Source organism: Myxocyprinus asiaticus, chromosome 5 (genome assembly GCF_019703515.2).
Source record: "Myxocyprinus asiaticus isolate MX2 ecotype Aquarium Trade chromosome 5, UBuf_Myxa_2, whole genome shotgun sequence".
Classification (NCBI taxonomy): Eukaryota; Metazoa; Chordata; class Actinopteri; order Cypriniformes; family Catostomidae; genus Myxocyprinus; species Myxocyprinus asiaticus.
In genome coordinates, this window is record NC_059348.1 from 53,467,096 (window position 1) to 53,493,591 (window position 26,496).

General features: G+C 34.8%; 1 protein-coding gene across 4 annotated transcripts in view; it reads left to right on the forward strand.

Moving 5' to 3' along the window:
• Positions 1-22,772, forward strand: part of LOC127440426 (phosphatidylinositol 4-phosphate 5-kinase type-1 gamma-like) — a 77,040-nt gene extending 54,268 nt beyond the window's left edge. For all 4 annotated transcript variants that reach the window (XM_051696981.1, XM_051696982.1, XM_051696984.1 and 1 more), the window contains 3 exons: positions 597-728; positions 1,809-2,142; positions 17,606-22,772. In XM_051696981.1, coding sequence (XP_051552941.1) covers positions 597-728; positions 1,809-2,142; positions 17,606-17,608 — 469 coding nt within the window. In that variant the 3' untranslated portion in view covers positions 17,609-22,772. The remainder of the gene's footprint in view (positions 1-596; positions 729-1,808; positions 2,143-17,605) is intronic.
• The last annotated feature ends 3,724 nt before the right edge of the window (positions 22,773-26,496 follow it).

Here is a 26,496-nt window from a genome sequence, read left to right on the forward strand (position 1 = left end):
CTGTCATGGTAATTCCATATATTTTGGACATATACAATGGTAATATCATGTTTTTGGACATTTAATATGGTAAACCATGTTTTTGGACATCTGTCATGGTAAAACTATGTTTATGGACATACACCATGGTAATACCATGTTTTTTGGACATTTGTCATCATGGTAATACCATGTTTTTGGACATAGATCATGTAAATAGTATGTTTTTGGAGATCTGTCATGTTAATACCTTTTTTTTTTTCTTTTTTTTTTTGACATTTATCATGGAAATGCCATGTTTCTTGGACAAATACAATGGTAATACCATGTTTTTTAGACATATGCCATGGTGATACCACATTTTGGACATCATTCGTGGTAATACCATGTTTTTGGACATTTATCATGGAAGTACTATGTTTTTTGGACATATACCCTGGTAATACCATGTGTTTTGGAAATTTAACATTGTAATAACATGTTTATGGACATGTCGACTCAGTGCACCAACTCACTTTTTTCCAGAGATTATCTATATGAGGCCAGAGGCTGAAAAGCCGTGAATAAATCGGACAGTGGGCACCTAGCTTAATCTGCTTGTTTTATGTGTTGTTCAGGATACAGGAAGTGGTGGATGTACACGAGGAAGACCAGCAGACGATCACTGTCCAGGTGGAGGTGAAGAGAGAGAGAGAAGAGGAGAGAATTGAACCAGATGTCTCTCTGACTCACACAACTCCAGAAAACAAGTACATGTAAACATTATAATAATAATGCATATGAATCCAGTTTCTGATTGTATCAATACACTTAATCACAACATGAACATACTGACATTCTTATTTTGATGAGAAGCATAAAACATCACTAAATTTAGTCAGATGCAGTATACTGTATACTTAAAACAAGAAAAAAACTATTTGAATAAGATATATTCACTTAAAACAAGTCTCATTATCTAGGGTGTTCTGAATGGTTGCTAGGGTGTGGCTAGACAGTTGCCAGGATAATTTTCAATAGCTGCTTAATAGCTCAAGTTACACAAGCCAATCCCCTTGTCTCAATGATGTTCTCATCTGAAGATAACCCTATCAGCCATTTACAATAGAAGTCTATGGGCTTTGGTTGCTAGGGTGCTCTGGATGGTTGCTAGGGCGTGGCTAGGCAGTTTCCAAGGTGATTCTTAAAGATTGCTTGCTAGCTTGTGTCAAAAGAGCCCACCACCATATCTCTATAATGTTCTAATCTGGAGATATGATTCCTCAGATTTCCTGTCAATGTTAAGTCTATGGGTTTTTTACCATAGACCAGTTTTTTACCGCCTGGGCAAAAATCGTACGATGGCTTATAAAAGTCAGCACATTTCTCCTTAATAAGCTGGTTGATTTGAAACCTCATGCATGGGTGTATGACAAATGGTGCAGGACAAGTTATGTGCCGAACTAAGAAGAGTTGGTTTATGGATTTTGCAGAATCCATAAATGAACGTTTTAGAAACTGTAATACTGAAGCCTTGCTAAAGTCAAACAGTGTGCGAGAGCTGAAATGAGGAAATAGAGTGATCTTTAAGATTCTCATTATTTATGTAGTGTCTCTCTTTTCCTTATGTCCTGTTAACGAGATCAACCAGTTGTCTTTGCAATCGACCTGACATAGAGTTAAAGATTGATCTTGTGATTTAAGAATCGATATCGGGATCGTTCAAATGAAGATTGCTCTTAATCAGAAAATTCCAATCCTATTTTTTATGTACTGGCTCAATAATAGTATTTCAAACATTTCTTACAAGACATTTTTTTGGACTGTATTTGCTCTCTCTTTATTTATAGAGTGGCAAAAGAAGATGAGGTTCTTACTCAAGTGAGCGAGACTGTCGTTATTGATGATGTTCTAGAAACAACTGCACCATCAGCATCAGTTACCCAGGAAACTGTCTCCCAGGCAACATTTCCTGATGACACAATCATGCAGCCAACAGTTCCACAGGAATCAGCTTCTCTGACCGATGCTGGGGCCCTCAAAACAGCTCAGACCCCTGAAACAGTGGAGCAGTCCTGTTCCAGTCCAAACACACAGGGTCCTGACCCGAACAGACAGATGTCAGAGTCACAGAGCCGAACATCGCTGGAGGAAGAGATCGGACTAACCACTGACATCTACTTTGTAAGTCTGAGCAAAAATGCAAGACATTACACTGCAAAAAGATGCTTGGAAAATCATCTGGATCTACATCATCCTGTCTTTGGGAAACGAATTAAACAGATTAGCCGGGTGTGATTTGTTTTAGGGGAGGATTCGGGGTTAAACACAACTTGAGCTTTATATACAGCATCTGTGATGTGCTGTTTATTATCACAGAAAATAATTTCTCATACCTCAGTTGCTAAAAACAAACAAAAATCAAATTTTAAGTTATGGGCTAACAATGGAAGTCTGAATTGCACTGGGATAAACACCAAAATAAACAGTCATTTTTAAAGTATCACCACAAGATTTAATGGTCATTGACAAATAAGGTTGTCCGAGGTGATAAAAATGAGAAATCTTTTAAATATATAGTTTAAAACACACAATTTTAGTTCGTAGAAATGTAATCTTCATGTCTAATTTGGTTTCACAAATTTTGAAAAACATTTATAGCATTTTCTACAAAAAAATTGATTTAATTGACCTTAATACCTTTCACTTGATGGTTACACCACATCATTGGTGTAGTTGGGGCCATACGCGCGTATGACAACCATTGTCGCCGTCATCATCGACTGAGAGAATTTATGACGGTGAGTGGAGAGAGAGAGAGTCACCCTCACACTGAGGCAGTATCAGGTAAAATTAATTAGCAAAATATTCCAAACGTCCTGTAAAATAAGGAATCCTCCCGTAATTAAGTGAAAAAATTGCGTTCCGTATGAAATCCATACATGATGCCGTTTGTCCCGTATTTTAGCATCACACACCCAAACTGCTGAGAATGTTTCACGATCGAGAGAAATTTACCTGAAACACACACACCTTTCGCCTGAGCTGTGTTGCATGTTACCTCAGAATGTTATTTTGTGCATGTATACTAAGTTTTGATCAGTTTAACATACTATATGTGCTCACAATATATGGGTCAATTAGTCATAATAGGCCATACCCAAAAACCTATTTACCAAATGATTTACCATATCAAAATATTTTGATAACTTTTTGTCAGGAATATCTGTAGATAATGTATACAAAGTTTCATGCGAATCAGGCAAACAGCCTAGGACAAGTTCGAAAAAGTAGGTTTTTCCAAAAAATCTAAATGGTAGAAAAGTTTTTTGCGGAAATGGAAATTCATGTGATCACATGATTTGGAGGCATTGATGGATTCACAGAAATAAAAAAGATATTTTTATCCTATACGGATCTAGAGTTAATTTAACTGCTTTGAGCGCTGTTGCACAATTAGGATTTTCTTAAATTATAGCCCCCTCTATCATAAAAAATGAACGAAACTCAGCATGTTGCCTCAGAGTGTTCTCTTGTCTATGTGTCCAAAGTTTTGTTAAGTTTGAAAATTGTGCTCACAAGATACAGGCCAATTAGTCATTATAGGCCATGCCCCAAAATATATTTGCTTATATCTTTGTAACAATATGATGTATAAAAATTATTTTGATAACTTTTTGTCAGGAGGGTTTGTAAATGACGTACACCAAGTTTCGTGAGAATCGAGCAAACAGCCTAGGACGAGTTTAAAAAAGTAGCTTTTTCGAATAAATAGAAATTGGAGAAAACAATTCTTGCAGAAATGGAAATTCAAGTGACCATACGATTTGAGGGCACTGGTGGATTCAGAGAAGCTACAAATTTGTACTGTAGCCTATACGGTTCCGGAGTTATTAGCAAAATCATGAATTAGCTAATTATAGCTCCACCATGTGGCCGATAGACACAAAATTTGATATGTGGCTTCGTGTAGATACCCTGCTTGTGTATAGTAATTTCCATAACCCTCTGCATTCCCAATACGAGTTATAAGGTTCTGAAATTTGATTGGCCATTGGCGGCCATTTATGTTAATTTGTTGAATCTCTTTTTTAAGAATATGTTAGCATTTGAACCAAAGAAGATGCAGATTTAATTTGAACTTTGTCGCTCAAACAGCTGCAAAGTTATCACAGCGCCAACTAGGGGTGGAATTGTACGAAACTTTGTTGAAATCTTCTAAATGTCCTGTTGACTGTGTATATCGAGTTTGGGTATGTTTGGAGTTTGCATTGAGTATATATTGATCAATCACGTTAAACCAAAGGAATTATATTGTTAATATCTTGAGAAATATTTGATGTTTGTCAGGGGGGTCTGTAGATGATGTATACCAAATTTCGTGCTGATCGGACTAACGGTCTTGGAGGAGTTAAAAAAGTATGTTTTTCAAAAAATTCTAAATAGCGGGAAAAAATTATAGACGGACATGAAAGTGATATACGTGTTGTAGGAATTTTGATTCTAGCCCTTACGGTTGCAGAGATATGAGCCAAAAGGTAAAAGTGTTTATTACAGCGCCACCTAGTGTCAGATGGGTGTGCGTTTGTGTGCCTGAGTAGTGGGGGGGATTTGGGACCATCCACGACTTATGGTCTCTGACGCCCAGACACTTTTAGGGCAGAAAAAAAAAAGAAGAAAATTAGTACAAATACAATAGGGTTCCAGCAGCTTCGCTGTATTGCCCCCTTATTTTTAACTCAGAAATTGAAAACATGTTCATCATAGTAGAGGTCTATTTAAGTAATTGTTTTATGTGAATTGCATTTTTCATGTATTTTTGAATAATATAAATGATCTGGACAAAACAAAATAAGCTTCACGTCATGGACCCTTAAACAGTTTTCATGTTAACATTAGACAAGTATCATAATTTACTTGCCTTATCTGTGTAAATTGATATCCACATTTTTAAACTCCTGTCTTGAAAGTTTGTGTAAAGTCAGTAAACACAGTAACTTTTGCATGATACATGCGCAAGGAGACCAAAAACGGGACTGTTTACATAGAGAAAATTACAAATGCAAAATACAAACAGATTTACATACTACCCTCATTTGTTTAAAATGAAACATACATACTGGTATATCATATTATTTTATTTGAGAAATATGAATAACCCTAGTAATATCCTTAAAAGTAATTAAATTATCTGAAAATGAGTTATTGTAATATGATTACAAGAATTAAGATTACTTTTTTGACTAAGCAGTAATTAGATTACAGTAACTAATTACTTTGTAATCGGATTACTCTCAGCACTGTTAATATTAATTCATATTAGTACTGTTTTTATAGTCCTTATGTTAATATTTAATAATAATTCAACAAAAGAATACAAATTTATAGATACGGTTTTATTTAAATACAAAGGTTTTGCATGTTTTGCATTTAATCACACATTTAATTACAAAAGCCTTTTGTGATGCATTTGCTACGTGAATAATCATAACCATTCAATCTGTCGAAGTAGCAGGCATTGAGAATAAAGTTTAGGACAAAAACCATTGATATTACCCATCCAGGGGTGTCCGGGGGCATGCTCCCCCATAAGAAAGTTTTGTACATTTTAAAGTTAAATGTATCAATCTGGTGCACTTTGAGAGCAAAATTAAAAGGCTAGATCTATGAAGAACTTTGTGCACTTGTAGTAATTTAATCATAAACACACTGGTTGTATAGATATAAATGGTGATGACATGGTAAAAAAGTCACACTCACAGGACATAAACGAGTTTAATGCAGTTCACAAATGGTCAAAACATAAAATTGACTAGAGCATACATTTGAGCCAGGGCTCGCCATTTAAGCATTGTAAAGTTACATGCTGAAGTAACATTTCAAAGTTTATGTTGTATAATTTTCAAAAATTATGACCGACACCCAACCTAGTAGTTTACCTATGCAATCAACTCAATTCTCTGTGGCAGAAATGTAAACTGCACTGGGTAGGGGAGGAGGCTATTGTCATATGATGATTATTTTATGTTACATATGGTTGTCAAATAAAGGAAAGCCTCCATTGCCATCATTAACAGCAGGGGTGCTCATAGTTCTATGGAATGAGAGATACTTTTTCATCATGGAAGAATGGTTTCAAGTTCTTAAGTAATTATTCAAGACTAGTAAACAGTCTGTAATAAAATAACATTAGCGTGACCATTTTCAGAACACACGCGCATGTTCAGCACACACATACGCCACCTGTCAATCAAACGGTGCAGCTGTTACTAGATCGCTTGCAAATTATATAATTACATGCTCTGGATTACTTTCAACAGCAGAATAAGAATATGAACTTTCTAATAAGTGACGCAGGCCTAGGCTATCACAAATATAGCCGGTTATTTTTTGGTTATTGCCATTTTAATCAGTCTGCTTGTCTGGTCAGGCAAGTAAAATTCTCTTTCACTTGCCCCTTCAAAAATCCTCTTGTCTGGGATACGTTATTGTCGACCCCTGTGAGCCATCAAAGAAATAAAGCAAAAGTGGTTACCGGTGTTGAACTTGCTCTTCAGATGCTGAAAATATTTACATTGTCAGAGCCGCTGGTCTAACGTTAACGTTAGATAATTGGTTTCAGTGCATGTGTGTGTGAGCATGCGCGCGTACATCGGGGGGCTGACTGACTGGGAGTGAGAGATGTAAAAATATTTTCGGTTCATTATGAAACTGTGGCGGGCTGCCACAGGTAAATTAATGGGAAACACTGTTACTCACTTTGTGTGCACAATTTTGAATGAATACGTCACATCAAGTCGGGTGGTCACATTCTGTAAGGTCTAGTCACGCAAGTTCCATTTGCATTGCATTGCTTTTGTTTGTTTTTACAACTAGAGTCGAAGTTATTTTATGTGGTAATCAACGGCATGCCACAGACGTGCTCCACAGAGTGCAAATTGATATCAACCCAAAAAATATTCCTTTCCTTTTGGTCATTTTGTGGAGAGTGTGACTAATCACAGGTCACATGTTTCACAGAAGACCATTCTGGATGATCTAGTGGAGTTGTGAAGGTAACATCTGTGTGTGTGTGTGTGTGTGTGTGTGTGCATGCATGCAGAAAAGAGTGACACATCTTCACCTTTATCTCTGGGTGGTATTTTGGACCAGTGAGATTTTACGGTGGGCGAGGCTACGCAGTGTGATGCAATACAAATAGAAACCAAGTGACCAAGAAAATGTGTGGTGCGACTGTTAAGAAGAGAAACTCAGATTTATGTGAAAGGTGCAGCTTATATTGCTTGCCGCTTAATCAAGCCTGCTCAAGACATGATTTCAGCATTTTTTGAAAAAGTTTTGGTCACACGATGATTTCTGCATGTTTGCATGTAAACATTGCTGTCTCTCTGTTAATCTCATCCTGTCATTTCCTCTTTGTCAGGGATAATCGGCAGCATAATTCCCTTTTCTTTTTTAGCCTTTCTCTCTCTCTCTCTCTCTCTCTTTCTCTCTCACTCTTTCTCTCTCTCACTGTCTTTGCATTTACACATTTTCTGTTTTCACTCATGGTTGGTGGTCATATTTGTTTTCATGATGAATTCATTGATCATATTCTATACGTATCATTAAAGCTTTAAAGTCAACATGAAACTGTTCACCACTCATTTCAATTCATGTTTACATGTTACATATTTCAGAGTGAAACAGGATATTAAACAAGAACAAAAAAAGGGGCAGGATTAAGGCTGGACTTGATTTTAACTAATGGAATATGATTGGGTAGTGAAAAGTGGGTGTGTCAAACCAGAATGGAGTCTTAATGTGAGTTTGCAGTTTGCATTAGCTTTTGGCAAGATTTTGAAAAGGCTGCATTACACCTAAAGCAATGAATAGCTATTTGACTATTGGTTAACATTAACTAATAGCCTGCGTGACTTAAATGACATCTCCCGAGAAAGGAAAACTGTTTTAGAGGTGGAGCAAATTATCACATTTTGATGAAAGTATGAAGAATGACATGTACTAATGAAATGTGTATAATAAAACCAGAAACATGTAAAGTAAATAGTTCATTTTGATTCCACGTTGACTTTAGTTTTGGTGATTTCGTGCAAGCATGCTGTAAGTCTAAGTGCAAGTGGGTTTTGCAAGATTGTGCGCACAAAGCGCTAATGGGCTGGGTCAAGTGCAATTTAATTCTAATGTTCTTCTCCGGTTATTGCATCGTTTGCGTCCTATTATATCCATTGCCTGTCAAGCACCAGTGTTATAAACAAAGACAGCACATTCATAAGAAGTTGATAGTGTAAATGGACTGTATGCAATGAATTAGAAGAATAGAAATATGGACTTATGTTCTTTTGCGCATTAACTGTGTCCTTGATCAGTGTCAGGCATAATTCTATTACAGTGACACGCTCCTTTTATACGCATGGAAAATGTGGTTCTCATCAGAATTTGGATGTACGCTCTGTTAAATTATAGCACTTTTTTTTATTATTAATTATATTAATCAAGTTACACACAAATCATGGCTTTTATTAAATAGGGATGGGACGATATGGTTATCTCACGGTTCGATATACGATATGAGGTGCATGATTCTATTTTATCTCAATTTGATATAATAACACTTAAATGACAAAATATTACAGAAGTGTTTTTATTTTCTGAAAATATGTGTGAGCAAAATACACTATCATTTCTCATCAAAATAAAGTTATTTTATACACAAAATAAATATACTCAAATACTCAAAGTTTAAATAATAAGAGTTTCTCATATACTTTTCTATAGGCCTGTCGCGATTATTAAATAACCGTCTGATCGATTGATTGATTGATTTATTGATTTATTGTCATTGCTTTACAATGAAATGCTCAAGTAGCATCATCTCCTCCAAATAGCTCACACAAAGTGCCTACACCTATAGAAAAGTGCACAGAATAATAAGTAAGTGCCCTAAAAAAACATGTATTTGCATGCTGGGACATTACAAAATGTGGCAGGACATGCAACAAAACAAGTATTTCATCATAGATCAGTCCTAGTGTGTGTGTGTTGGTTGGGGTTGATCTATAGCAGCACAGGTGGAGCTGCTCCCCCCAAAAACAGATCTACAGGAGCTTAAGGAATTTACAGCCTGTGGGAAGAAGCTGTTTTTCAGTCTATCAGACTACAAGTCTGATCGTGGTTATTTGGTGCTCATGGAGTGGTGGTGGTGTAGTGGACTAAAGCACTGAACTGGTAAGCAAAAGGTTGTTGGTTTGATCCCCACAGCCACCACCATTGTGTCCTTGAGCAAGGCACTTAACTCCAGGTTGCTCCAGGGGGATTGTCTCTGTAATAAGTGCACTGTAAGTCACTTTGGATAAAAGTGTCTGCCAAATGCATAAATGTAAATTTATTTGATCTAACTGCGAGTTTGTGTGTTATTCAGTTGAACTCCGAGTCCGAGCATCACTGAGCCAAACTGCAGACATCAACCAGATCAGTTGCTGTCCTGAAGAGCACATGAACCACTGTAATGTGCACGACTTCAGCAGAGGCTCGTGCCAAACTCCCGAACAACAAATATAAACTTTGATAGTGAACGCACAGCGCTCCGGTTTCACTTTAAACGATCATGTAATGGAAAATATTTTAAAAATGTTACTTTTGCAATAATATAATACAAATATTAAATAAATATGATCAAATATATACAAAATATTTTTTTATTTAAAAAATATTAAATATATGAGTTAAAAAAAATAAGTGTAAATGTAAAATAAAACTGACCAAAACTAAAGCTGACCAAAAACAGAGACATATTTTAAGTATTTAGAAATATTTTCATGTCATTCTTAAGTTTTTAAAGCCTTAAAAGGAAATCATAGTTTATTCCTATTTTTTTATTTATTTATTTATATAAATTTGAAGTTAAATATGTAAAATTACTTCTTAAGGTGTATGAATCACACATGCAGAAAAAAGCACACCTTAAAAAATATGACAATTAATCGTGAAATCCTTTAACGAGACAATTAAACATCACAGCCCTAATACAGACAATTAATCATCATAATCGCAATTATTTGTTTGACAATTAATCGTCAGCCAAATTTCATAATCGTGACAGGCCTACTTTTCTCTATAAGAAAAGATCACAAATAAGCTTTCAAAAATTGTGGGGTTCATTCAGGCAGATCAGCAACAGAACTGAACAAAACCTGTCCAGAAAAAGTATGTGAAAGTGAATATTTTATTTTTTAATCATTTGTTTGTATCACTGTTTGAAATAATGTGCACAATTTAAATGTAAAAACACTGAGTTTACATTGATTTCTATAAGAAACGCTAAAAAGGTACTGTCACTTTAAGAGTTAACAAACGCCTCACAGTGTTCCGGTTCAGCGAACTTCAGTTCTTTAGTGCATCCATGCTGTGTGAGATTAAAATTAATATTTCTTTTTACTTTTTTATCTGACTGTAAAGAACAGAAAGGATATTTAAACACATTATTCAATGAAAGCGGAGTCGCCTCATCTTTGATGGACACACATTACACGGAGGAAACGACCCGTTTTAATCTAAAGCACTTTTCATCAAAACAAGTTTCCAGGTATTCCAGTACTAAAATCTCTAAAAGCTAAATTCAAGCACTTTAAAAAAGTGCAGTAGTGGTCAAATCAAGCGATAGAGAGATTATGATGTTTGACAGGTCATTTAATTTATGATCACATGGACAGAAAACAATGTTGCAAATTTTGAAATATCGAGTTACGCCACAATATGTTTCGTAAATGTTTGGGTTCGCGATATATTGAAATTTGATACACCGTCCCATCCCTAGTATTAACAGTGATTGTATTGGCACTCACTTCAACTCTGCCGGTTGATATTGCTTTAAAAATAAGTTATGTATTGAAACACAACAAAATTAAATCAAATATATTTCTAAATTCATATTACACTTCAAACTAAGCGAAATTATAATTAAAATAATGAAGGGGTCAAAAAAAATCGTATTTAACCAGCTTGACTAAGCCGAGTTAAGACATGGTTTTAAAATGTCTTAGCACAATGACATATTTCTCAGGAAAATTGTGCTTTGTGCCACTTCATTAACATACAATACACCCACAGTTTGCGTGCATACACCCACAGATAGCACAAACACCCACGCCCACTTGTGCTTTGCGCTGCCATGAAAATTGTGCTTAAAATGAGTGCTGTCACCAAAAATGTTTAAGACATAGCACACGGTCATTGTGCAGTCTTGAATATCGTTGTTGAGTCTCTCACAATCATCAGCATCATCTCATGATCTATTTCCGATGTGTGTGTCTCTTTTCCTGCCCATCATTTTATTTCCTTTCAATCCATTTTCCATTCCTCATTTCCCCTTTTTTTCATAAACCACATGACCCTGTTTTTCTGTTCACTTCCTGACTGTGTGTGTGTGTGTGTGTGTGTGTGTGTGTGTGTGTGTGTGTGTGTGTGTGTCAGTATGCTCAGGGCAGATATTGGGTTTACTCTCCCATCCTCCAGCGGAGAAAGCTCAGTTCCTGCAGCTTCATAAGTGAACAGATCAGAATCTACACCTTAGATTTTAGGGTTTTAGGGTGTATTACAGCGTTACAGTATATATATATTATATATACGTATATAGTCTTAGAGTAAATCTTAGAGTTTCCATTAGCCACACCTTGTTTGTTTTAAAATTGTCATTTGGATAGGAACACCGTTGTAGTGATAGACCGATATATCAGCCAGGCTAATGAATCAGAAGATATTTGACCATTTTAGCGATTATTGCATAGGCCGATAGCCACATTCGCTTGACCAATTAACAGAAGTGTTAACTTTCCCTTGTGTCAGTATCAAAATCTACCAATAATCATCACTTTCTGTTTTCAAGGTTTTTCTTTTCAAGTTTATGCAAATTTGAGTAAATATTGCAAATAAAATAAGTGTTTGTTTCACTGTAGAAATTGCGTGCATCTGATTTGCTGTTGTTCATTTCTATTATGTTTATTGGCAGTTGCATCGGCCATTGAAAAACCCATATCGGTCAACCACTATAAAGTAGACACCCCTTTACTGTCAAATGCACGATTCCTAATAGTACTCTTCACATCCGGATTGAGTTAGTTAGCAGTATGCAGTTAACACTCCGCATAGTCATGCTTCCATCTATACTTTTCTGTCCCTCTCAGAGTATTTTACTGGAAAGATCTTCATAATTATAATAATTATAATTATTTTTCACACATTATACATTTGCACATATACAGTGAAATTCTTTTTTTTCACATATCCCAGCTAAGCTGGGGTCAGAGTGCAGGGTCAGCCATGATACAGTGCCCCTGGAGTAGATAGGGTCAAGGGCCTTACTCAAGGGCCCAACAGTGGCATCTTGGCAGTGCTGGGGCTTGAACCCCTGACCTTCTGATCAGTAACCCAGAGCCTTAACTGCTGAGCCACCACTTCCCCCAGAAAGATGTTTGGAATGGAATACTAGCATACTGTGCAGTATATACTGTATGAGAAAGAGTATGCAGTATGCAACAATAAACATTTCAAAAGCTACATTGTTTACACATGGCCTCATCATGTTTAATTCAGCGAGTGGCGTCCAATTATCATCTCAGAAATTAACAGGTTATTTTCAATTTGTTTTAACCAATCTTGTGTCAAAAATCTCCATAACACTTCACAATAAGGTTGTACTCGTTAACATCAGTTAATAACACGAACAATATTTTTACATCACTTGTGTGATTCTCACAAAACCTGTCAAGAAAATGTCCTGATTCTATTGTGCTCCAAAATCAAAAGAAACAAATAAGAAATGACAATATATGTTGCATACAGAAAAGGAAACTTATTTTTAGGGCCATTTAGATTTTTTATTTAGTGATTTTTAGGACAGTTGTGCACATTTTAATGCGAAAAGGAAGGTCATTATGATATTCTGAATACCGCAATGTGAACGAAATTGTATAATTTTTTAAATTGTAAAGTATTTATAAATCACTCCCTTGGAGTGCTACTAAATTTCCTTTTTGCTTATTTTAATTTTAAGAACCAATGCACAACAGCATCTTTTTTTACTATAATACATGACTGTGTTGCGGAAGTGTCCTGAAAATAATGTCACAATGCAAAAATTCGTAATAGTCCTAAATGCAGGTTTCATTTTCTTTATGCACAATTTAATTTCATATTTTTTTATTTTATTGATTTGGAGTTAAATATGACATTTCCGTTCTCATTTTTCACTTATTAATCTTGGCTAACGTTAATTTCAACATATACTTCATTTTTACATTAAAAGTTGTATATGTTAACGTTATTTAATGCATTATGAACCAACATGAACTTTTTTTTATTTTTTTTTTTTTATTAGCATGAATCAAGATAAATAAATGCTGTTAAAAATGTTGTTCATTGTTAGCTAATGTGAACATTATTGTAAAGTGTTGCCAAAATGTCTTTACTTTTGAAAGTCCAATCAAATAATGAGACAAGAAGGAGATTTTAAATTTGTGGTTGATTCTGCAAAAATAGTATGAGTAGTATGGTAGTGTGCCATTCCGAACACAGCCAAATTGACAGGCATTCTTGGTTTGGCAATAAAACAGAGCCATATTTGAGCCGTGCCACACATATCACTGTTTTATGTCTTTTAACCTCTCCACTATATGTTAAATGTTGTTTCAACACATATCATGTATTTGCTCTCTCTGTCTGTGTGTGTCTATCTGTTTCTGTTCCATGCTGTCTCTCCTGCTCTGCCCTGTCTGACTCTCTCTATGGTGTGTGTATGTCTGCCTGTGTGTGTCTCTGGGGCCCTCTGCTGTTGTGGTGGTGGTATAACGGCAGCCTCCAGAGGAGAGGAGTTGGGTGTTTTCGCCCATGCATTATGGCTCAGAGCCTCTTATCGTGTCCGATGGTGAAAGTGAGACAGTAAGTGAAGGGTTCGAACCAAACCACACCTCAAAACCCTTAGATGAAAACCAGTCCCTCACTTTTTGGATCCTTCCACTAAAAAGTCCTCTTAGATTTTAGCTGTATGCCTGTATTTACACTTTTATATTCATTAATTTAGCCAGATTACTGATTGTGTGTTCCAGTTCTTGCATTCATTCATCAAACCAGTAAATCAACAGGAAAATCTCTTGGGGGCTTTTCATCCTTAAATGAAAGTTTTGTCATAATTTACTCACTCTCATGTTGTTCCAAACCTGTGTGACTTTTTCATCTGCAGAACACAAGATGGGATGTATTAAAGAGACTTTTTGCTGATTTCTATTTGTACAAAAGCAGTTCATATTGACCTAATAATCGCAATAAAATCGCGACATGAGCGCATGCAATTTCTGAATTTCTGAACAATTTATTTTTTATTTTATTTATTTATTTTTTTATTTTATGTAAAATGTGTCAATAAGGAAAAGCATTTGCCAAAATCGCAACTGAGGTACAGGATCTGTAAAAAAAATAGTGATATGATTTTTTTTGTTCAAATTGCACAGCCCCACTGTGAAGCTCCAAAATGGACAAAATAACACCATTAATGAACTACATTAAAGTAGTCCGTTATACTCATTCGCTTATTTCCGAGTCTTCTTAAGTCATACGAAAGTTTGGTGTCCCCCAAACTTAAAATTATATTTATTGATAATCTTTCTGAAGCTCTCAAATCTCATTCAGATTCAAAAAAGCGCCAGTTCAGATATGCAGAATAGAAAATTCAGCAAAGGGGAAGATTTTCAGTGAATAACAGCTGAAATTATGTTTTATATCTCACGGAAAGCTATCCTGTGAAGACTTGGATTATAGTGCACGCAAGTCATAAGGACTCTTTTTATGGTGCTTTTATGGTTTTATTTTGTCATTTTTGGAGCTTGACTGATATGAACTGGCATTGTATGGAAAAGAACCGCATGACGATTCTTAAAAAATTCTCATTTTATGTTGCATAGAGAACAGCGTAGAGATTTGGAACGACATGGGGGTGAGCAAATGACACAATACTCATTTTTGGGTGAACTATTCCTTTAAAATTAGACACATTGCAGTACGTAGTAAAGACACGCAATCTGTCTCTTGAGCTCGAGTACTTCAGAATGTTAAGATATTGTTCTGCGCGTGTCTGTTTCATTAGTATGAGCTGCAGGACGCATGCAGCTGCCGCTAATGACATGCTGAGTCAGGTCACGTTCAGCTCCAGCGCAGCTCTCACTGTTTTCAGTCACGATCTATTTCCATGTCTCATCTCACACCAGAGGCTGTTCTCTGTGTGTGTGTGTGTGTGTGTGTGTGTGTGTGTGTGTGTGTGCGTGCGTGTGGGTGAGTTTAGGTGGTTTACTTGGAATTTTTTTTAGGTTACAAACTGGTAATTACAAGTGTATTATTCTATAAATGTGGTTTATGAGGACATTTCTAGTGTCCCCATAATTTAAATCGTTGAAAAAACATACTTAACGATGTTTTTTTTAAATGTATAAATGCAGAAAGTTTTTATTTTTATTTTGTGAGGGTTAGGTTTAGGGGTAGGGTTAGGGTTAAAAATACAGTATGTCTTAAAATAATATGCTAAAGGTGCCCAAATGGTATTTTTAGTGTTTACATTCTTACATGATTTTTAGGCAAAAATGAAATAAAATTTCATTTTATTTTTTAGGTGACGAAGTTAACCAGTTGCTAATGCCTACGTTATAAAAAGCATTTGATATACATCAAATCAAAGTATGCTATTGAGATGTAATTTTCAGAGGGAAAATGTATTGCGACTGTTATTGTCCTTTAAATCATTAAATATAAATTAGGGCAGTAAATGGTGATACCTCAGCTCACAATAAAAAATTTTTTTAAAAAAACAGTACAAATAATACATTATAAATATTTTACAACATTGTAAATACTCATCAAATTCCTTATATTTACGACGAAATACATACATTTTAGCTCTGCTTTTTATTTAGAATTATAAAAGTATGTACAGTAGGTGTAAAAGATTAGTTAATCTTTATGATTTAAGATAAGATATCTTTAAGATGAGATTTATGTGACCCTTTAAGTAATAATCAGGGTTCCCACGTCATGGAAAACCTGGAAATATATACCTGGGAATTTTTAAATTGTGCTTTCCAGGCCTGAAAAAGTTATGGAGTTTCATGAAAGCTAAAAAGTCAATTATTTAACAAAGTGTGTGTGTGTGTGTGTGTGTGTGTGTGTGTGTACAGTACATATACTGTATATACTGTATATATATATATACACCGATCAGCCACAACATTAAAACCACCTGCATAATGTTGTGTAGGTCCCCCTCATGCTGCCGAAACTCAGAATAACCAACCCGCATCTCAGAATAACATTCGGAGATTATTTTCTTCTCAACACAATTGTACAGAGTGGTTATCTGAGTTACTGTAGACTTTGTCAGTTCAAACCAGTCTGGCCATTCTCTGTTGACCTCTCTCACCAACAATCATTCATGCGATTATCTAATCAGCCAACCGTGTGGCAGCAGTGCAGTGCATAAAATCATGCAGATACGGGTCAGGAGCTTCAGTTAATGTTCACATCAACCATCAGAATGGGGAAAAAATGTGATCTCAGTGATTCGGAGCGTGGCATGATTGTTGGTGCCAGATGGGCTGGTTTGAGTATTTCTGTAACTGCTGATCTCCTGGGATTTTCACACACAACAGTCTCTAGAATTTACTCCAAATGTGCCAAAAACAAAAAACATCCAGTGAGCGGCAGTTCTGTGGACGCCTTGTTGATGAGAGAGGTCAACAGAGAATGGCCAGACTGGTTTGAACTGATAAAGTCTACAGTAACTCAGATAACCGCTCTGTACAATTGTGCTGAGAAGAATATAATCTCAGAATGCTATTCCGAGATGCGGGTTGGCGCTGTTTTAGCGGCGCAAGGGGGACCTTCACAATATTAGGCAGGTGGTTTTCATGTTATTGTTTAATGTTTACACTGTATAGATATAAGCCACTTTTTATTGCCTAATTAATGCTTTACTCATCTGCCATAATAATATAATGCATTTTAATTATCTTAATTATTATATTTATTATATATTAAATGTAGAATTATTTAAATATATTTTAATAATATCATTATATATTTGCCTTTTTTGCCAAATGTTGATACATAAGATTATGTTATTGACATGTAATTAATTGTAATTAATTCTATAAAAAAATTGTATCCGATGGACAGCCCTAATATACTGTATATACAGTATGTACATATAATTGTTGTTAGCTCTGCTCTGTAATTTTTAATTGGCATAAATTGCTTTTGTGTAGGGTTAAACTTGCTTACAGGCAATGAGTGATGTTTGATTTGTGAGTGAATTGTTCTTTTGTTTCTGATGTTTTCAATTAATCTCTCAAATCGGCTCACAAATAAACCTAAATGAGTCATTAGCAAATCAATCTGAATCAAATGGATTTTTATTCATTCTTATCCAGAAATCACAAATTGCACGAAAGGTCATGGAAAATAATTATGGAAATTCACTGATCAAAAAGTGTGGGAGCCCAGAGTAATGAATGTAGCTACATGCTAACGCTAACTTTCCAGCAGTTTCAATTAGCCAATTTTGTCATTAACTTTCACACTCTCTCTCTCTCTCTCTCTCTCTCTACAGTAAACTGGATGTATAGTAGATGTTTGCAATAGGTGACGTGATGGCACTCGTGTGAGGTCATCTCTCCTCTGACACTGAAGCGGTTGTGCTGGTGACGATTTCCAGGATGGATTCTGCTCTTCTGAGCTAGATGAAGACAGAAACTGAAGAAGCTTCCAGATAAATTGTATTCCTTTTCCACTCGGGCCTCATTTCCTACTGACGTCCTAAATCAATGTTTTCCCTCTGAAAATCCAGCATGTGTGTTTATTTATCAAAACATCTGAAGGTGAGGACAATTTCTCACAAGTGCAGCTGTCACGCATGTGCGCCTTCCTGAAATACGTTGCATCATTTTGCATCGTACGTGCGGAGGCTGCCGTCCTCTCGCAGTGTGGACGACCCCAAATTCACTGACAACCATTCCTCATAACAATGCAAATGTTCCTGAACTGTTCGTTGTTTTGACAATCCTGGAATCTGTGCTGTCAGTAATATAGAGCTGTTCATTATGCAAATATTACTTTTCTCCTGCAAGTCGTACACACACAGGATGTATTTTATTTTTTTGTACATCAGAGATGTTCGAAGTGAAATACAGTTTGTGCAATTAAATGACGCTGTAAAAACTGAATAAGAAGCAATGTGCAAAAGTGACTTTGTGGTCTTACGGAAGCCTTGTGTAATTAGGCTTGTTAAAGGAATATTCCTAATTTAATACAAGTTAAGCTCAATCGGCAGCATTTGTGGCATAATGTTGATTACCACAAAAAGTTATTTCGATTCGTCCCTCCTTTTCTTTAAAAAAAAAAAGCAAAAATGGAGGTTACAGTGAGGCACTTACAATGGAAGTGAATGGGGCCAATTTTTGGAGGGTTTTAATGCAGAATTGTGAAGTTTATAATTTTATAAAAGCACTTACATTAATCCTTCAGTTAAAACGTGTGTATTATTTGAGCTTTAAAGTTGTTTATATTGTCATTTTACAGTCATTTTAGGGTTTAGGGTTTGTTGACGTTACGTCATCATGGCCACGAAGTTGTAAAATTGGCTATAACTTTACACAGATGCGGTTAGTAAGTGATTTTATCACATTGAAATCATGTTAACACACGTATTGTTTACGTCTTGCGTCTATACTTTTGAAAAAGGGAGTATTTTAACGTTTACGGATTGGCCCCCATTGACTTCCATTGTAAGTGCCTCATTAGAACCCAGATTTTTGGCTTTTTTTAAAGAAAAGGACGGACGAGTCAATAACATTTTTGTGATAATCAAAAATATGCCACAAATGCTGTCGATTGAGCTTAACTTGTATTGAACCCAGAATATTTCTTTAAGGGTTAAGTCCATCAGACACAATCAGATGTGTTTCTTAAGGTGCTGTTTACAAAGGACGTGTTCTTGCGTTCAAAAACGTCTGGGGTCTTGTGATGGGTTTAATTACGTTTTAAACTGTGAGGTGCTAATTAAACAGCAAGATGCAGTGCAGTGGCCAAAGTCGTCAACGTGATACTGTACATTGACCAACTAGTAAAAATGTTTGAAATCAGAAAGTAAATGCCTGAAAAATTGCTTGTCGAAAGTGGTGGATTTGTTACAAAAATGCCGCTTTACTGGCTATTACAACGGTGCTTTAAAAGTGATACATTTGGGAGTTTTAACATGCTGACAGTCCAACAATAACTGTTGAGGCTGGGGTGTATGTAGTTTCTCCGCGTGTCGTTCCATCTCGCGTGCGGTCGGACGCTCAGCCTCTTGATCGGGAGCCTGTATGGATGCGTTCAACATGCTGAAGCCCTCTCAGAGAAATTGTGTCTCTTAATTCTACTTGATTTACTTGGGGGTTGTAACTTTTCACTCTGAAGTGTTCAGTGGGGTGGGGTCCCCTTTAAGCATTTTGCCCCTTCAGTACGGGACACAAAGCTTTCAAAATAGGATATTTCGCCATCCGACTGTGGGCAGCAAACCGAATCTACTTTAAAGCTTCAGAAAGAAAAAAATCACATCACTAATTGACTAGTCAGCTGTGGGATGACTAGTTGACCATCTTAACCCATCCTTACCTGAGGACACTGTGGTGGTAAAAGTGGGTTCAGTGTTTTACATCACATGCTGACCTCATCAAACTGTTTCATGGCCACTGAAATGAATAAAAATATATTCAAACAAGGCTGGAACTTATGTATGAATCAGTGAATTGTGTAAAAGTCATGTCTTTTTCTATCAGTCATGTAATAATTTGTCGGTCAAACGTGCTACTTTTTGTAAATATTCTCTGCATTTTATTCATATAGATCAGAGTTGGTCTATACAGGGGTTTTCCAGCTGGGGTCCGAGGACCCCCAGGGGACTGCTAGGGGGTCTGCAAACAGTTTTGGAGAAAAATAAGTGTAAAAATGTTGACATAATTACCATTTCATTCTGAAATCATTAGATTCATCATGATTATTTTATAGTATTAACAGCCATAGTAAGAAATAAAAGCAGAAATATAAATAAATCGGCATATAATTTCAAATATTATGAAATAAAGAATATTATTTGTAAGAAATAAGAGTTGAAATTCACTATTCTCTGTAAAGCTGCTTTGAAATAATATTTATTGTGTTATTGTATACTTTTACAAATTTATTTATATAGTGCTTTCACAATAAATATAAATATTGAAAAATAAAATATAATTTTTATTATATTATATTTTTTAATTAATTGAACTGAAAATGTTTCTCTTTGCATCACTCCAGCATAACAAAGATACACTGTCAATAAGAAGTAAATATTAATGATATATACTGTATAAATATATCATTTGTGAATATTAAAATAATAATAATAATATATATAATATATATAATATTTACTAATTATATATATATATACAATTATTTATTATTTTATTATTATTTATCTAATATATTATTTAGCAAACAATAAGTCTTTATAATATCATGTTTATCACATTCTCACACAAAGGGGGTGATAAAATTTGAGGGTCCTTGGCATCAAAAAGTTTAAAAACCCCTGGCCTATGATACTGTTTTATGTTATATTCATCTGTGCAGACGTACTCAATTCCCTCTTCCCAGGTCAACAAGAACTGCTGTATAAAACCTCATCTAATATTGTGATGTATTTTTTACACGAGCTCAAACTTTCACGTAATTCGGCAGCCGTGACTTCTGTCTATGCAGTGATTGTGTGTTTTTGTCAAGGAGAGAAAGCAATAGAGTGTGTGTCAAATGTTTCTAAACACACGTTTGTGAATGACTACTAAATGATCTGGTCTGAGGTTTATTCAACTGTGACGGGTGACACACTGATGCTGGAACATTCGCCCCAAAAGTGTTTGAACACTTAAAATCATGCTTAAATATGTCTGAATGTCATTGCATTAGATAACTATATATCAAAGCGAGTGTCATTCGCACTCAAATGAAATGTTGTGAAATTTGTTTTGCATGAAAAGTGCGCTTGCCGTCTTTCTTTAAAATAAATGCCACTTGTTTTGATTTTGTTATCGAATTCCATGACATTCAGACATTTTTAAGGCCAAATATACTCTAAACATTCCTCTTTTTTTTTTTTTTTTGAGCTGTTATTGTGTACTCAGAGTAGCGCCTTAAAACATTTTCATTCTTTTTTTAAGCTTTGTTCCATTCAAGGAACAGTTGTTGAAATAAAATCACGTTTTATTTGTTATCTTCTATCTATGTAACTTTATGGACGTCAGTATTGACTTAATAGTTTTTATAGTTTTTTTATGTTTTTTGTTGTTAATGCTGAATTGAATTGAGCTGTATCTCATAATCGTGTTGATCAATGGTTAGATCATACTGTCTCTGGCTAAGTATAAAATCATTATACAGAATAAAATTGCCTTATTTGGATAGTGACATTTTTTATCAATTTAATCGTGAATATGATCACAAAGTCTGTCACCATAATCAGTCAGTCATTTTTCATAGGACGAGTCTTTGTAGTATAATGTACAATATGTTTTAAATGGTAATGATGATGTAATATATGTGTGTTGTAATATGAGGTTTATTTCTGGTCTGCATGTGAATCTCACACTAACATGTCCATGTCATATTTCAACTCAAAATGAACTCAACTTCTATCAAAATTAAGAATATGAAACTTATGTTTAGGATACTAAGATTTTTTGAATCGTGACATTATTTTCATGACTGTTAACACATTTAACGTCGCAATTCTCATTATTGTAATGCGATCAGGCATATTTCGTTTTACTTTTTTTTATTTATGGAATTCTTATTATTTTCATTGGTGAGTCACAATACTTTTTCTGTGTATATTAAAAATGATAATGCAACAATTTTTTTATTTACTTAAATCAACATAAATTAAAGGCAACACAACAAAAAGTACCATGATGTAAAAATTGCTATTTAACAATCTAAATATATGTGACGCTCCTGTTCTACCCGCTCCGTACGGGACTCGAACTGGTGCGCGATTAATGAGGCTGAAGGCTACGCCTTTGATACCTCAAGAAGTTGGTTGAGAAAATGTCAAGAGTACATGTCTGCAAATTCTAGGCAAAGGGCGACTACTTTGAAGATGCTCAAATATAACACAGTTTTGATTTATTTTTGATTTTGTTTAGTCACATCATAATTCCCATAGTTCCATTTATGTCATTCCATAGTTGTGATGACTTTACTATTATTCTAAAATGTGAAAAGAAATTATAATAAAGAATGAGGAAGTGTTTCAAAACTTTTGACCGGTAGTATATATATATACAGTATATATAGTTGTATTTTTATTATTATATTTATTATGAGAACTACATTTTTGCATGACAGTAATGAGAATTTGTGGAGAAATGTTTAATTGTCATGAAAATGTTTGAGTATATAATCTAAAAGCAAAAGTGTGTGTGTGTGTTTATACAGCTGAGTGTGAGACTGTTTGTGTGTAAGTGCGTATTTCTTTGTTTATTTGTTTCAAAACGATCTGTGTTGTACTTTTTGGTGTCATTTCCAAAGGTCTTTTTCATGAAACTTGTGACTGCATGTGTACAATACTAAGAAACTTTGCTGAAGTATCTGTAATTGTCAATGTCCATCTCTAAACGAATTCATCTGTTTGTACAGATCATTAACTGGTAATGGTGTAAAAATTGAAACAACAAATAAAAGCCAGTATGGGAAATAGATGCTGATATTTCACATTTTTTGCACACTCGAGTTAGAAATTGTTGTCCTCTTGAATGTATGTCGGTTTAAAAATTGCTCGCCACATACACCATGTTTGCTCCTGTGTCCAGTGGGTGAAAACAAATGACATGCAAAGATTGTTGGCACACATTAATGGGTGAAGAATTTACATCCTCTTCCACATCAACTTTTCAAAGTCGCAGCTTTGATGGAAAACCAGATGGGAAACCACATGATATCAGCCAGTGTATCAATAATTATTACATTTTAGAGTCATAAAACTGACCCATTCAATAAATCAGTGATGCAATGATTAACTCTGAATTATTTTGGTTGAAATTGATTATTATTGTCAATATCTAAACTGTATAGGCTACTGTTTTACCTGGTCTTGTGTTTGTTTGTTTGTTTGTTTGTTTGTTTTTATTTTTAAAATGCCACCAAAGCTATCATATGACTTCAGAAGACTTGGAACATAGCACTTAAATTGCATGTCGTACTTTTGTTTTCCTCTGAGTAGATGATTCTCCTGGGTTACAATTGACATGATGGTAAACAATGACACAATTAACATTTTTGGGTGAACTATCACTTTTGACACAGGTTCAGCAACACTTTTAGGGTGAATACAAATAGAGCACAAAGAGTATAGAGCATGTCTTATATTATTAAGACAATGAAGATTCTATATTGTTATTAGGAAAGCACAGATGCTGCAATACAAAATATTATTTTAAAACCAAAGCTAAGTAGTTTCCAGCAATCAAGACGTTCTTATGATACAAGCATTATATGGGTGTAACACACGTTAAAGGTTCGGGTATGGAAGGAGATGGGGGAGCAGTGGCACGCTTCAGGTAGGCTTTTATTTTCTGCCTTCAGTATATTTGAATGCAGCCTTCTCAGTGCTTATCTTATATCAGTCAGTTCAATGTCACAAAAACTCTCAGTTAAGCAACTTCTCGAAATCTTCAGCTTCACAATTAAAAATAAAATACACAATAAGGCACGCCAGTCCCTGCACTCTCGTGTCGTTTTGGCTGCTTTTGAGGTCTCTCCCCATCATGTCAACCAGCTTGATGAGCCACTCCGCTCCCTCTCTCCCGCAAACAGACACACAACCACGACCCCATCACCACAGTGTCATTGACTAATAAGGTCGTCTGAGATGATAAAATTATACATCTTTTAAAAATGCAGTTTAGAAGACATGTATCAAGTCCGTAGAAATGTAATCTTTGTGTCAATTTTAATTTCATACATTTTTGAAAAAATTAAATAAATAAAATTCTGCAAAAAAATAAAATAAAAATATGACTTGTGAATTACATAAATCAAGACATTTTCTTAGGGCTACTCCATTTGACCTGAAAAAAGTGGCTTTTCATAAAAATGTCCACAAAAAAAAGAAATAATATTATAGCATTTTCTGCAAAAATTGGTTTAATGACTTAAAAATGTCAAGTGGTGTAAGCATCTTGAATACAACTTAATCATTCATTTCAAAAAGCTTTTCAAACATATTTTACAAGGTAAAAAATATTTTGTTTTACTAATATCATGAATTTTTGAGTCACAAACATGAAGAAGTTTTCTCCGGGTTACTCCATTTGACCAGAACAAAATTAGCCTTTTCATAAAAATGTTCAAACACTTTTGAAAAACATTTATAGGATTTTCTGCAACAACAAAAAATAATAATAATGACTTTTTAAAAATGTCAAGTGGTGCAACCATCAGGTTAAGCATCCTGAATACAACCTAATCATTCATTTCAAGAAGCTTTTCAAACATATTTTACAAGGTAAAAAAAACAAAAAACAAAGTGTAATTTTTAAGAAATTATAATAATAATATAAATATTCCAAACTACTCATGCTAACATTTCTTTTTTTCAAGAATTTCAGCTTTCAGGACGGTCACACTACTTAGACATTTTTTACTTTAAGCCCCAGAAAATAAATCAAAATAACTTTGAACTCAGTAGTTGAAAATATGTTCATCATAGAACTGTTTGTGTGAATTGCATTTTTAATTTCTGAAGAACGTAACAGATCCGGACAAAAAAATGAGCATCGTTGACTAATATATTGTACATCTGTAAAACCTTGCTCCAGTGTAGGTCTAACGTATTTGATATTTTGTGCATTTAGTTCTCTGTCCTATTGTTAGCTGTATATATGAGTGTATTCACCCTGTACTGTGATGCCCTTTTAGTGACCCGAGATCTGCAGCATCTCTTATCAGTTGTACACATGGTTTCCTGTAGCAGTACAGTGCGGTAATCCCATTTACACAGAACAGAAACCATAAACAGAAATCTAGATATAAAAAATTCATTTTCATATAGTTCAACACCACCAGGTTGGCACACATATGTAACACCCAGTTCAAAAAAATATTGCTACTCTTTCATAACTCAGGAAACTTGAATGTAACAGAACCGAAAACCCCTTTAAGTATCAGCTTTGTCTCAGGTGTGTCTACTAAAATTCCTTAGAAGAAGCAAAAATATATGCAGATAAGTCAGTTGCTGAAAGTGAGAGTATAGAGCTATAAAATGAATGTGGAATGTGGCACATTTGTTCTATATTTAATCCCATTGCCCTCTGGAGAAACAAACTGAGACAACAAAGAGATCTTATATTCCCCTATGGGTATTGTATTTTCTTAAAAAGAGAAAAGCTCTTGAAAAGGCCAAAGTGGAATAAACACCATCTGTTATTCATACTGTAACTGAAGTATACGGTGAATATATATATATATATATATAAACAAGGCAACAGTCTATTCAAATTGCCGTCATATCACAGATATCCACATTTTCCTTTAGTTATTTTTCCGCCTGGATTCAACTTCAAAGCAGGCAGCTTCTGGTTTTACTCATAATGCATTGTTTTCTGTTCAGACGGAGGAGAAATTGTAAGTTAGATCATGTCGTGAAGCATTCAATGTATATATTTTTATTTTGATGCATAATTGATGCAGTATGTTAGTATTCACAATTAAAGCATCGCTTTTATTTGTAATTTGAACATTTCCATAATTACAAATATGTTTTTGAGCATGTGTATATATGTTTCTGTATGTACAGTATGTGTGTGTGACAATATTGGATCTAAACATACATTTAAAAAGCACTATGCATATAAAAAATAAATAGTTTTGTGGGCTGTTTCTAGTGAGATGAGCTCTGCCTGTGATCCTAACGACAAAACATGACAGCTCTTGTCTGGTATTTAGTTGTTTGCTATATGTGTTAGTCTTACACTATTGTTTCCACATACGTGTATTTGTTATTTCATATGCCTGCACAATCCTGAAAATACTGAGGTTGGCAGGTCCTCCTGTCTCTATCTGTTTTATATGATATCACCAGTTAGCTAGCATTCTACGCAAACAAGTATAAAATATGTAATGTATGAAATGCAACACTGTACTAGCAGCTTTATCACATTTAAACATTCAGAATAAGTGCTGTTTGCAATATAGCATGATTTGATTTGACCACTTTGCTTATCTTTTGCCAAAGGAAGATATCTTGGCCTCTTATTTCACCTCAAAATAAACAGCAAAATTAAGAAGCTATATTTTGCATATGGAAAATCAATTCATTAAATCCTTATTTATCAAAAATTACTGTAATAAAATCAGCAAAAATTAAAGGCAGCACAACAGATACTACCATGATGCATAAAACATTTACATTTTAAAATATATATA